A 13,858-nucleotide genomic window follows, 5' to 3' on the forward strand; every position below is an offset into this window, starting at 1 on the left:
ATTTATAAGAAGGGAGGAAAGGAGTATGTGAGAGACAACACATATTACTACATAAACACATTTCAGCATTAGAAATAATATTTCCAAAGCAGTACAGAAATGTAAAAACATAACATAAACAAAGCAAACAAAAATGCAGCTATAGGGAATTCTAATTAAGTCTAGTTGACTTTTGCAACTTGATCGAGATATGTTTCTCCTGAGAAAATGGTATCTCAAGCTACCTATAGGATTAATTTCAACTGGTTTAGGTAAATTTCTCTAAGGATTACCTGATTATTTTAAGTACAATAGCAAGGGAAAACAGAAAGTCAAGTCAAATTTTATGAATTGAAAATCTAAGAATAAAGACTGAAGGCCTTTTTACACAGTACCTCGTGTAGGTACTGGTCAAATTGGGTCTGAGGTATCTTTCTCTTTTGTTCTTTCATAAAATCATGTACAACCCCATTCTTTTTCCTTCACTTCCTGTTGTCCTCAAACATATTGAGGAGCAGTTATTTATGTAAGAAATGGTGGAGCTTGGTTGAAAATCAAAATGGCAGTCTACTGATAGTCTAAAAGTGAAGTTCACAGTATCATTCGTCTGGAGGTCCTCAGCCCTAAACTTACTCAATATTAAATATTGAAAGAAGTGATAGAAAGTGAGCCGTATTCCAGTTGACTCTCAAGAATAGGCAAGTGCTTCTATAAAGATGCTGGTTTTTTTCCTTTTAACAATTTCAATTCTAAAGTTCATCTTAAGAAACAGATTCTGTATCTCAGGAATCCCTCTTCATGACAATATCTGCCAGTGCTTGTCTCATGTATGTAAGGGGAGGCCAAGTTCTTTTCTGTGCTCCCTTTGAATCTCTCTTTCCTGCTATCAGCTTCTGATTAGGAGAAGCTCAAGTGTCTTTGGATCTTGATTTTATCCAATCAGTAATTGGAAAAAGAAAAAAATTGTCATAGCCTTTAATCTGATACAGAGAGAATGAGTAGTTGGTAAATGAAAAAGTTGAAGTAGGAAATCACCAAAAGATGATATGTACTTTAAACATTTTAACTTAACCTAAATATATGTAAATTGACTAGCCTTTCGATGTAAGCCCTTTATAAGACAGCCAGTGTGAGCAATACTTATACAGTCATTCCTTGGTATCCGAAGGGTATTGGTTCCAGGACCCCCCTCAGATACCGAAATCCACAGATACTCATGTCCCTTATATAAAATGGCATCCTCTCATATATTTTAAATCATCTCTAGATTACTTATAATATCTAATACAATGTAAATGCTATGTAAATATCAATAGTTGCCAGTGTGGCGAATTCAAGTTTTGCTTCATGCAGTTTTCTGGATTATTATTTTTTTTTCAATATATTTCAATCCTCAGTTGATTGAATCTGAGGGTGCAGAAGCCGTGGCTATGTAGGGCTGACTGTACTATGTTGTTTGTTTCCCACTTTTAGCTTTTTTACAGGTGAAGCAAGAACTGGAAGCAATCTGCCTAGATTTTTATTGTTTTCTCAACGTTTGGCATCTTCTCACTCATACTAAATCAATAGGAATTTTATTTAGTAACTCATATTTAGTGCTTTCCCAAGCATTCCACTCAGTTTTCTTATAAGCAACAGTGCTTTCTCTTTTCACACTCGTGTTTCATCAGTTTAAATATTTGTTTAAATTAGTCAGTCATGATATCAAGCCTAGCCAGAAGAACAGGCGTAGAAATTAGCCCAGCTGGTGGGAGCCCAAGTGTCTGGGAATCCTGAAGAGGACACCTAGCCTCTGTGGAAAGCAGTAGGCATCCAGCCAGCCAGCTCCCTTGTCAGTTTGTCGAACAGTGGGAGTAAGAGTACCAGGTTATTCCTCGAGTTGGTTATGTGGAGTGTGGCTAAGACAGCTTTTTACTATAAAGGAAGGAAGAACTAGAAGGGAAGGAAGGAAGGGAAGGAAGGGAAGGAAGAACTAGAAGGAAGAACTAGAAGGCCAGAGAAAAGAGGAGAGAGAAAAAGGAGTAAAGATCTAAAAAAAAGAATGTTTAAACAGAGACCCCACAAATGTGTGATATTGTGTGAAGGGAAAAGATGAATACAATGAGAAGACAAAGACGTACACATTTCAAAGAAAGACGAATTCCTAGTTGAACGCTTAAGAGGAAAATGTGAATATTGGTTAAACTGAGATTGAATATACTTAAGACTTATGTAAGTGGATCACTCTGACATATTGGTCCAGCAGGAATATAGGGTGTCCTAGTCCCCTTCGAGTTCATTTTTTGGAGACAATGAAAATCACTAGTGAAAAATGCATCTCAGATAACCCTTTGTTTAGGAAACAGACTACTGGATGTACTTTACTATGATTGATAGCTTTTCAGGTAAATTATTACTTAGTTGATCATTGCGTTTGTTTCAGGACAGCCTCGTACAACCTATTACACACTTCTAATGATGATGGCTCTTTAGGTAAATTATTAATTATTTGAGAATTGCCTAACCTGAGAGTTCAAACCTGCTGTCCCTTAATAATGAGATAAGTGAGGAGTAACTTAGGAGAAAAGGAGCCCGTCCAAGACATTTTCCTTGTTGCTCATCATTTCCAGGGTTTGAAGGATCCTCCTCCGAATTACGTTTTTTTCTCTACATCATTTGAAGCTTCAGGGAGTCCATTGTCTTTACCCAGACAGAATTGGTCCTGTAGAGTATTTGGGTGAGGCTTTTGACAGAAATTCCATGCAGCCTGCTCATTTTACAGTCAAGTTGCCAGACACCTCAGGTGTGGGTCACATGGACCAGAAATGCAGTGTACTCTGGACCCCCTTTTAGGTTGGGAAATGCATTTCCTGCATTGAAACAGGCATAGGTGTAACTCATGCCGAGGTCTGCAGTGAAGAAATATGCTACTCTTTGTAGCAGGAAGAGCAGCCTCACATGACCTATTACATACTTCTTATTTATCTAGAAAGTTCATGGGAAGTAAATTACTCTCTAGTTGGAAGTCAGCTACTTTAAGAAGCTATAGTCTATGGTCCCTTTTTGTAGATCCCATGAGTATCATATAGAAAAGTATTGCTTTAGTCAGTTGTGAAAAAATGCCTAATAGGTATCTAATGCTAGAAAGGATCTAGCTCAGAATATGTATGTACTTTTGTTCATTGTTTTCCTGTTTTAAGATATATATCGGATTTTGTTCTGTTATAGAAAAACTGAAAATAACAGCTAGCTATTGGAAAGTAGCTCACTCTGGAGACTGTCCATTTTCTTCAGTGAAATGAAGCAGTGAAATGAATTTGCCTTATGTGTGACCTGTAACTTTTATTGAAAGAATTTTTTTAAAAATCAATTAGCCAAAGGACTTTGGCCTGGAATGGAATGTTTGTAGTTGCCAGCATAGCTTATGTGGGCTGAATCCCGGCTATCATGTGAACGTTAAAAAAAAAAAAAAAGTGGTGTACTGTACCCAGAAACATCCCCTCTTCCTTTGAACCCCAACTCTTGTGCTCCTTTTCAGGGCAGTCTATTTTGTTCGGCATAAGGAATCGCGACAGAGGTTTGCCATGAAGAAGATTAATAAACAGAACCTCATCCTCCGAAACCAGATCCAGCAGGCCTTTGTGGAACGGGATATCCTGACTTTTGCAGAAAACCCTTTCGTTGTCAGCATGTATTGCTCCTTTGAGACCAGGCGCCACTTGTGCATGGTCATGGAATATGTCGAAGGTGAGTCACTCTGACAGGGAGAACATGACACCTGTACCCAGAAACCACTGGCTCATGTGTGCAGCTGACGCTTTCTGTACTTGTGCCATACAACGGTTGTATCCACGTAGGAACCAAGGCCAGGCAATTAGATGGCTGTATTCCCAGTCATTATCTTCTCATAATTGCTTGTAAAGTGCCAGCTCTACTAAAACAAAGGGAAAATTAGTGCTATTTGGAAAAAGGTTGTTTTCCCTTTTTAATAGCTTTTCATCCTAAGTACCTCCTCTTAATTGGTCATTCAAGTTAGAATATAGGTGATGGGATTTTTCCTACTTATTTTTATGACATATCATAAAAGCATTCATTACAAGGGATCTTCTTAAGGAAAGTATTAAAAATATATCCTTTTTGGTGTATGGTATGAAATTAAAGGTGAGTTAGGAGAAAGATACATTCAAGAAAATCTAACTTCTAATCTAAAAAAATAATATAAATCAACTTATTTACAAAAGAGAAATAGATTCACAGACGTAGAAAGCAAACTTATGGTTATCAAAGGGGAAAGGGGAGGGGATAAATTAGGACTGTGGGATTAACAGACAGACACCACTATGTATAAAATAGATAAACAACAAGGATTTAGTGTATAGCACGTGGAACTATATTCAGTATCTTGTAATAACCTATAATGGGTAAGAGTCTGAAACTGTACACCTAAAACTAACACAATATTATAAATCAACTATAGTTTAATTTTTAAAAACTAACTTTTTTTTCTTTTGGAAGTTTGTGGTCTACCTTTTAAATGCTCCAAGTAATCTTATTTCCAACAATTTTACATGAAAATTGTGAGTGTTTCCATAGCCATGACTTACTGACCTAAATAAAGCTAATAAAATGAATAGATAAGCAAGGGCCAAAACAATTTTCTTTTTAAAAGAAATTTTATTTATTTAATTTTTTATACGGCAGTTATACATATTAGTGTATATATGTCAATCCCAGTCTCCAAAACAATTTTCAGAGCATCTAATTTAAGCCCTTGTGATTGTTTGAACAGAATCCCAAAACTTATAACTTGAAGAACCGTTAAATATCGTTTTCATTTTGCAGATGAATGAACTGAAACCCAAGAAGGAGTTTCACTAGATAGTTAGTGGTGGATACAAGACAAAAACATAACTTGCCTGATTTCCACCCATTGTTCTTTTCACCACACCAGTACTTTGCTTTGTGAACTTTTGTTATGGTTATTTTAACAACAATAATTAACGTTTATCACATGTTTAATATGTGTTGACAGCATCCTGAATTCTTTACAGAGATTACCTCATTTAATCCTCACAATAAAAGGGATGACACTATTCATATCCTGCTATTACAGCTGAAAGAACCAAGACCATCTTGCCTAAGATGTCCCCACCTGTAAGAGTCAGAGCCGGAATTTGAACTCAGGCAACCTGATTCCAGAATCCATGTTTTAAAATGGTTTATTTTAAATCGTCACACTGTTCCTAAAACACATCATCAGTTCTTCAACATTTAGTTTCACTTCAGGCCAAATCTGCTCTCTCATGAGCAGCGCTTCTTAAATAAAAGTCTATATTTTCTCCACACCACATCATAAGTAGAAGATTACCTAACACAGTCGCCACTTATGAACATGATCGACTATGTCTATGGATAGAGACCATTCTACTTTGAAATTCTGCAATCTAAACTGGCGGTCTTTAATCCCAGCTGATACTATACCTGCTAAGTCTTTTTCTTGTGTTTTATAGGAGGTGACTGTGCTACCTTAATGAAGAACATGGGTCCTCTCCCTGTTGATATGGCCAGGATGTACTTTGCTGAGACCGTCCTGGCCTTGGAATATCTACATAATTATGGAATTGTACATAGGGATTTGAAACCAGACAAGTATGTACACTGATGAAATACATCTTTTTTTCACACAATACAAAAATGTTTGTGTCTATAAAAATGTTTTCTTTTAATGCTGCTTTGTACATTTAAAACTTCTCCCATAATGTTCCCAAATGAGTTATTTTTAGCAGTATACATGATGATTTTTGTATAATCTTTTTAAAGACTATGGTGTTTACAATAGCAGCTTATAAGAGACAAACAAACAAAAAAAAGAGTATTAAGCCAGGGTTAGTTAATTTTTTTTTAAGTTTTTTTTATTATGTAAATAATAGGTACATAGAATACTATGAGTTGTCTTCTGGATAGTTTCTGCATTTAGAATCATACTTAGATAATTTTTTCTCCCCCAAGATGATATCCTTGATATTCTATTCTATTTTATTCACAATTTAATTTTTTATTTAATTTTTAGTCTATGTGGAGTTCATTTTGGTGTCTGATTTGAGATGCAGATAGACTATTTTTCCCCAAATGACTAGGTATTCATCTTGACACTATTTATTAAATGTTCCATGCTTTCTCCTCTAATCTGAGACACCTCTAGAAGTATTTCTTATTAATATATAAAGATGTTAAGTGTGCCAAAATTTTATAAAATTAACTCATGCTCATTACAGAAAATTTGGGAAGTACAAAAAGAAAAAACTTCATTCACAACATTCCCAAACGAAGACAGCTATTAGAATTTTGGCATGTATCCTTCCAATAGCTTTATTTTTTTTAACTCCTCTACTCCTTTCATTTTTTAAATAATTACAATTTTCTTTGCCACTTAAAATGAAAAAAAAATTACCTGTAAATTTATAAAGCTTTCAAATGTGAATTCTTTGCATGTATAAGACATGTAGGTCTTGTGCTCAGTGAGTAGACGCTTAAGTTCGAGCCACAAGTTGAAATCTGCAACAATGCTACATTTTTCTTCCAAGTTCTTTATCTTTTGTCTCATTTGAATCGCAGATCGGTTGCTTATGTTAGTTGCTGATGTGTGATGTGGGATTATCAGTAGCCCTTTCTCAGCTCTTCTCTTATGCTGGAAATGGAAAGGTGTCAGAGTTCCATACTTGAATTTTTCTGAGAGCTTCGAGTGGTAAATGATGCTGTATGTGACTCTGCTCCAAGGAAGATGGGCTGAGCCGGGTCTCTGGCCTTCCCTTGTGGATTACTCTCAGCCGCCAGATACACATATTTAACATCTTTGTGTGACTTCATCTCTTTGCAGGCTGGGTTTTGTGATAAGATGGATACCTATATATGACATAGTCTTATCAATTCACAGTGGGAGGGAGAAAAGCAAAAACAAAAAGTGAGCTTCAAAGTGAGTGTTGTAATGTATGTCCTTCTGCTTCACAGTTTGTTGGTCACCTCCATGGGGCACATAAAGCTGACAGATTTTGGATTATCCAAGGTGGGACTAATGAGCATGACTACCAATCTTTATGAGGGTCATATTGAGAAGGATGCTCGAGAATTCCTGGACAAACAGGTAAGCTTGCACGCTGTTTGGTTCCAGAGAGAGATACAAAGTGCAGCGCTGACAGTGGAATTCAGAATCAGCTCGCCTAGGCCATCTTGACATTAGTGCTGGGGCTTTCGATGTCTATATAAGCCTTACGTTTAATAAAGCGCAGATTGCTTCCATTTTTCTCCCTGGGCCTCTCTGAAATGTCGGTCCCTCCACATTCCTTCCCCGACATTATGGTCTATTAGTAAGACGAACGATCTAACTGCACACAAGTGAGAGTGTGAGAGAGACAAATGGAAAAACTGTTTTCGTAAGGCATTCGGGAGTCTCAGTAGAGTCCTCATGAAACTCGTGATGCGTTGTAGGATCACAGGTGCCAAACTCCGAGCCATGGCCCATTTCCCTTTAAGCATGCCTCATTACCATGTGCCCACAATCTGTTCATTGTACAGTTACTTAAGGTGAACACATCTCAACTGTCAGGCTTTTATGAAGTCACCAGGATGTGAATATATTTCAGTCATATAAATACTAAAACTCTCTCTGATAGTGACAGACGAAAAAAATGCAGTATTATTTTAAATCCAAGGATTACGAATGTTTTTGTGAAGTAAGTAAAACTACTCAAATTTGAAATTAGACATTACACACAGTTTCACATTAGAGCAGCATTTTAAACTTTGCTTTTTTTGGTATTTTAAGTAATTCATTGCTTTTGGTACGCTAGATATGGATTTAGAATCACTGTTCTTAAGTTCTTTGTCCATGTGGGTCCATGTGGTTGAGCAGGTGCACACTCTAGGCAAAATAATTGACATTTAGCCATCTTGCTCATTTTAATTCATGTCTAATACTCTAATTATTCTAATATTGCAATCATCTTTTAGGTCTGTGGCACACCTGAATACATTGCACCAGAAGTGATTCTGAGGCAGGGCTATGGGAAGCCGGTAGACTGGTGGGCCATGGGGATTATCCTCTATGAATTTCTGGTTGGATGCGTGCCATTCTTTGGGGACACTCCAGAAGAGCTATTTGGACAAGTCATCAGTGGTAAATATTGTCAGCAGTTATCTCTAAGCCACTGTTGGGAAGCAGCTATTTAATGTAATTCTGGGGAGTATCACTGTTTTTACTAAAATGTTAACCTTTATCAAAGGGTTTAGCCAACAGATTAAAAGAACTCACTCACCATAGCACATAACTGACTTTCACAATCTCAAGAGAGCAATTTGTGTTGGGAATTGATCTGAGGAAGTTTTGTTAACATGGAATTTGGAGATGTACTAGCAATGCGACCAATTTTTATGGTGTACTTTTTCTGCCGAAGAAATTGGTGTGGGATTTGCAAATGATTTCACTGCTATCCAGTCTTCCTTTCCATAGTAGGAAAGTTGCACCAGGGAAGAAAAGGTTAACGTGGGTAACATTTACACAAATGGGAAAAATGGCTATTGGCACGGTGAAGAAATTAACAAAAATGTAATAACCCCTAAAACAAATGTCTACCAAATAATAAATAATGAGAATGGGGAGGAAGCAAACTTAATCCACAGACTGTTAATGATTTCATTGGTAGTTGTTACAGTGTAATGTTATTTCTTAACAGCTGTTCATCTTTCATTTAAATTCAATAACCTTTAGATCTTAACCTGCAAGCTGACCCTAACTATTGTTATGTGGCTCGTGGCAAAACTAAATGATAATTAAATAGACTTTATTACTACCCTACCTGCTGTTTTTATAAATTTCCCTGGAGCAGAGATCAAAAAGGCCTCTCTTCCTCAAGGTTGGTCAGTCATCACTCACATCTTCATCACCTACCTCTGGTCCATGCTGGACTGTGCTTAGAGTGTCCAACAGTGGGGATAGGGGGACAATTCCTTTTGGTATGAGGAGCCTCTTAATCAAAGCATTATTTTCCATCATTGACTTTGCAAGCCAAGCATATTTGTAAACTTTAGCAGAGTAGCTTTGTGAGTTGCCTGCAGTGCATAACCCTTTTATACAATATCTGAGCTCTTTATGGATTTATAACTAGGCTGTTTTCTGATATACCAAGGATGAATGGCAAAAGGAATCAACTGTTTAATTAACACAAGCAGCAAATGCTGGCTTTGTTCTGTCGGTGCCTTATGGCTCAGATGCATATTCATGTTTTATTTTCCAAATCAGATTTCAACTGCAACGGAGGAAGCTAGAGGCAGGCACATGCAGAAATAACTCATGTTTTGATTGCATTCCCATGCACACAAGCATGCACACCTATCTTCAGGCAAACTCCTTTAGAATGTAGAACGTATTCTAATATTTATGACAGATTTTAAGTACTTCCATTACTACAATTCCTTGGGATTTTTTTTTTTTCTTCTTCTTCTTCTTCTTCTTCAGTCTTAGCATTTTGACCTTTCCGTTGTCTCTGGAAATGGTTATTTTTACAAAATTGTTTTTTGCCTCTTGGAGCTGAAGAACTCTGGGGCTGTGGCCAGATTCTCAGTTGAGGATGATGGTAGAAGAGAAACCCTGACCCCTCATGATCCCTGGATGGGCGATGGCCTAAAACACAGAAGTTTAGAGTTTCCGCTATATTGAGCCCTCTTAATAACTAGAGGACCAATTAGTAGTGACCCAATTCTACCAAAGAAAAGTGTATCAAAAAGGCAGATGAGAGGTACTGCTCATTGAATTGTTCTCTCCCTGACTTGTTGACAGCTGTGCTATTCATATCTTGTGCAACGGTGCTTCTCAGACTTGACTGGGCCTAGGAATCAACTGAAGGTCTTGTTAAAAATGCAGATTCAAAAAAAAAAAAAAAGTGCAGATTCTGAGTCAGCTGGTCTGGGGTGGGGCCTGAAATTCTGCATTTCTAACAAACTCCCGGGTGATGTCCATGCTGTTGGGATGTGAACCAGCCTTTCAAGCAGTGAAGTCGTAAACTACTTTTCTTCCTTTTAGATGAGATCAACTGGCCTGAAAAGGATGAGGCGCCACCACCTGATGCCCAGGATCTGATTACCTTGCTTCTCAGGCAGAATCCCCTGGAGAGACTGGGAACAGGTTAGAGCACATACATTTTAATTTTGTTAATATGCAGGAAATAATGTCAATGTGGAGCACTCAGAGGTTTGTGTTTTTATTTTGTTTTTTTTTTTCATAGGAAACATCTGTTGGTTGTTGTAGAATATGACTACAATATGTTATAGCAATAATATTTTGGACTTTTTTTTCCTGATTCAGAGTAGTATGTACGCTATGAGGGTTGGTGGCTGTTGTTGGTCTTTTTTTGTTGTTTTTCTTCTTTTGTGCAAAGCAGAAATTATTCTTAATTTGTTTCAGTAAATAAAATTTCTCTGGAAGAAAACCTCAAGGACACATGTAACTCTTCTGTCCTGAAAAGCATGTATCTTAACAATTTGAAACAGAGGATTAGGGATGTGAAGGTTTTTTTGTTTGTTTGTAAAATATATATATTCCTAGAAGGATTTGACCCAGCAGTTACTATCTGCAGGCTTTGAAACAGGTTATCAGTACTTGAACTAATTATTGGAAATGAGTGCCTGGGGTTGATCAGCACCATGGCCCAAGAAAGAGGATTAAAAAACATTGACTTTCAAGATTAAGGAGATAGTAGATTTATTTCTTGCTGATTATTTTTCCTGACTGTTCTGCTACCAGTTTTTTGTTTTTGCCAGCTCTTTTTCCTTTTCTTCCTTATATTCTGAATAGACAGACTTAGAGATCCCAATACAGAGTTCTAGCCAACCCCAGTATGTGAATTTATCTAGATGAGACTAAATAATAAACACATATAACATACATGCATGCACACACACATACAACACACACCACACACGCACACTGTATCGATAAAAATTTTCATCAGTGAAAATTGTTCATTTGATGGGTTGTTTACTCTGAGCTGTTTCATTCTACCTCGTTTTGCTAGAAAGATCAGAAAATACTGACGAGATCATTCTCTCGCCCAGTTTTTCCAAGGCCAAAATCATCTGCAACAGTTCCAAATATATATCTTATATTGTTCTCCACTTTTGCTCACAGCTTCCCCAGTTGGAGAGCTCAGTTCTTGCTTAAGTATGGAATGCTGTGCTACCTAGAGGTTATGACGATGCATTAAAACCCCTGGGCCCAACCTTTCTTTTGTAAATAAAGTTTTATTGAAACACTGCAATGCTGTTCAGTCACGTACTGTTTATGGCTGCCTTCATGCTACTCTGGTAGGGTCGAATAGTCATGAACAACTGCATGGCCCACAAGGCCTAAAACATTTACTTTCTGGCTCTTGACAGAAAACTCTTGAAGACCCTGCATTAGAGAATCCAAGAAGTTTTGGGGTTTGTTTGTTTGTTTGTTTGTTTGGCCGTGCCATGCAGCTTGTGTTCTCTTAGTTCCCCAATTAGGGATCGGACCCGGGTCCACAGCAGTGAAAGCTCATATCCTAACCACTGGACCGCTAGGGAATTCCCAAGAAGTTTTAAAATCAGGACTCAGTTGGCAAAACTGCTTTGAGTTTCATACTGGAATACCATGTGTTTTTTGCCTTTTTCAGTGGATGAATGGGCCTTTAACTAGGAAAGGTAATATAATGGGACATAAAGGGATACACTCTGGAGTCAAATTGCCTGACTTTAAATCTCAGCTGTGTGACCGGGAGCAGGTTGTTTTCCCTTGGGTGCCTTACTTCCTCATATATAAAATGGAGCTGATAGTAGCACTATATCCCAGGATTTTTGTGAGGATAAAAGATCATCGACTCTGGCTCTTAGGACCAGATGTGACACTGCTGCAGTATTATCATTTTTATTTTTCTACGTATATAATCTCTTGCTTTCCCCTTTGGACATATGAGATTTAGAAAGTGTGGTGGTGCCCCTACTTGTGGGCTGACTGAACTCTTTGAACAGAATCCTTTATATTTCTTGTTGCCCTGTTTGGTTTTGTCTGAAGTGACTAGCAAACTGGTTATTTCCCACCATCTGTGACCTGCAGTTAGATTTGCTTTATAGTTCAAACGATAAGAGTAGCTGTCCAAGAATGGGTGTCAAGGCTCTGTGTGGGGCAGAGTTTTGAGGGGTGATTTTACTCACTTGAGCCAAACGTGAGAAACAGTGGCATTTTAAGATTGTCCTACAACAATACAAGTATGGGGCTTCCCTGGTGGCGCAGTGGTTGAGAGTCCGCCTGCCGATGCAGGGTGCACGGGTTCGTGTCCCGGTCCGGGAGGAACCCGCGTGCTGCGGGGCGGCCGGGCCCGTGAGCCATGGCCGCTGAGCCTGCGCATCTGGAGCCTGTGCTCCGCAACGGGAGAGGCCACAGCAGTGAGAGGCCCGCGTACCGCAAAAAAAAAAAAACCAATACAAGTATCTATTTGTATATCCTAATCAGCTGTCCCAGGGGAGTGTTGTCCTAAGGTAGGGCTAAAAATATATTGGAATCAGCACACCCCCTAAAGAGTTCCCTTCAGTGTTCGTGTGTCACTTTGGAGAGTTTTCCTCCTTGGTATTTTGCCCATTTCTGTGCTCTTTAAGAATATGTGGACACTTGATTTGGTTTTACTTAACAAGACAGGGCTATGATGGTGGTCAGTACATCCATGTTTATATATTATACACTGCACGTTATCTCCGCACATTTTCTGCTTGACTGCTGCTTTTGGTCTTTTCAGGGTTTGACAGATTGAGAAACAAATCTTCTAGCAGAAGCTCAAAAGAGACATTTAAAAGACCCTACCCAAGCTCTTAGCATTGTCAAGGAGAGCTTGTCAGACAGGCAGGTCCAACGTGACAGGTCCCAGTAGGGCCCAGAGAATGAGGCTGAGAATCTCGCAGGCTTGCCATGCTGCTTCCAATGACAGCATTTTGGATTTAATGCATATTTAGCGGGCAAAATAATGCACCGTGAAAATGTGCAAGTGCGCATTTGCCCGAGAGACTAGAGAGACTGAGAAAAGGAGTGTGAAGAACATAATGGATGTTTAAGAAGCTTCTATGAAGGGAGAGGAAAACTCAAAGGAGAACATTAGTACCAAAGCATAACTTGCAATTTGGGACCTTGTCGTATTTGAACTCGACTGTTGAACTTGCAGAGTATTGAGTGGCAGCCGGGCTCACTGGACTTGAGAGCTGTTCAGAGGTGACTGACTCCCACCCGTGAGCCACCTGGGAGGTCGCGAGTCATTTCTTTATTGCCCGGAGTCTCAGTTTCCTAATCTGTGGAAATGGGCATGTTACACACCTCAAGGGATTATTGTGAGGATTGAGTGCAGGCGTGTTTATGAAGGTATCTGGTATATTAACCTAGTGTATAACAAGAGCTCAAGAAATAGTCACTTTTCCTTCCCTTCCTGGTGAATTCTTACAGTGAGAGCTGACATTTGCATGAGCTCCTGTGTCTGATGATTTGTATTTGTCTCGTACAGCCATCATCTATATTATACCAACGGTTTAGCCCAGAGTTAATTTTTCCCCGATGTGTCCATTTCATCCTTTTGCTCCCCATCTCTCCAAAAGTGCACGAGAAACATGACCCAGTAAGAAGCAACTGCTTCTCAATGGGGCACAAAGGCCAAAGGGTGAGAACTGTGCGCTGGGTCGGCAGTGGGCCGGGGCTCCTTGGGGAAGACCCATTTGGCACTCATCACAGAGAGGAAGCGAATGCTCTCACCAACCTGGGTGGGTCCCAAAGGTTAGCAGGTCAGGGAGCAAGAACTCCGGATATTGTCTGGAAGTGTCCTTCGAGCCTTTGGGTCTAGAGAACTATGCT

The 13,858-nt window shown here is 38.7% G+C and overlaps 1 protein-coding gene across 14 annotated transcripts in view; it reads left to right on the forward strand.

Moving 5' to 3' along the window:
• The window catches only part of MAST4 (microtubule associated serine/threonine kinase family member 4), a 574,487-nt gene that overhangs the window by 530,592 nt on the left and 30,037 nt on the right, over nucleotides 1-13,858 (forward strand). For all 14 annotated transcript variants that reach the window (XM_067031060.1, XM_067031065.1, XM_067031056.1 and 11 more), the window contains 5 exons: nucleotides 3,497-3,705; nucleotides 5,469-5,607; nucleotides 6,967-7,099; nucleotides 7,966-8,131; nucleotides 10,034-10,135. In XM_067031060.1, the coding sequence (XP_066887161.1) occupies nucleotides 3,497-3,705; nucleotides 5,469-5,607; nucleotides 6,967-7,099; nucleotides 7,966-8,131; nucleotides 10,034-10,135 (749 nt within the window). The remainder of the gene's footprint in view (nucleotides 1-3,496; nucleotides 3,706-5,468; nucleotides 5,608-6,966; nucleotides 7,100-7,965; nucleotides 8,132-10,033; nucleotides 10,136-13,858) is intronic.

The sequence above is a fragment of the Kogia breviceps genome, chromosome 4 (assembly GCF_026419965.1).
Source record: "Kogia breviceps isolate mKogBre1 chromosome 4, mKogBre1 haplotype 1, whole genome shotgun sequence".
NCBI classification, from domain to species: Eukaryota; Metazoa; Chordata; class Mammalia; order Artiodactyla; family Physeteridae; genus Kogia; species Kogia breviceps.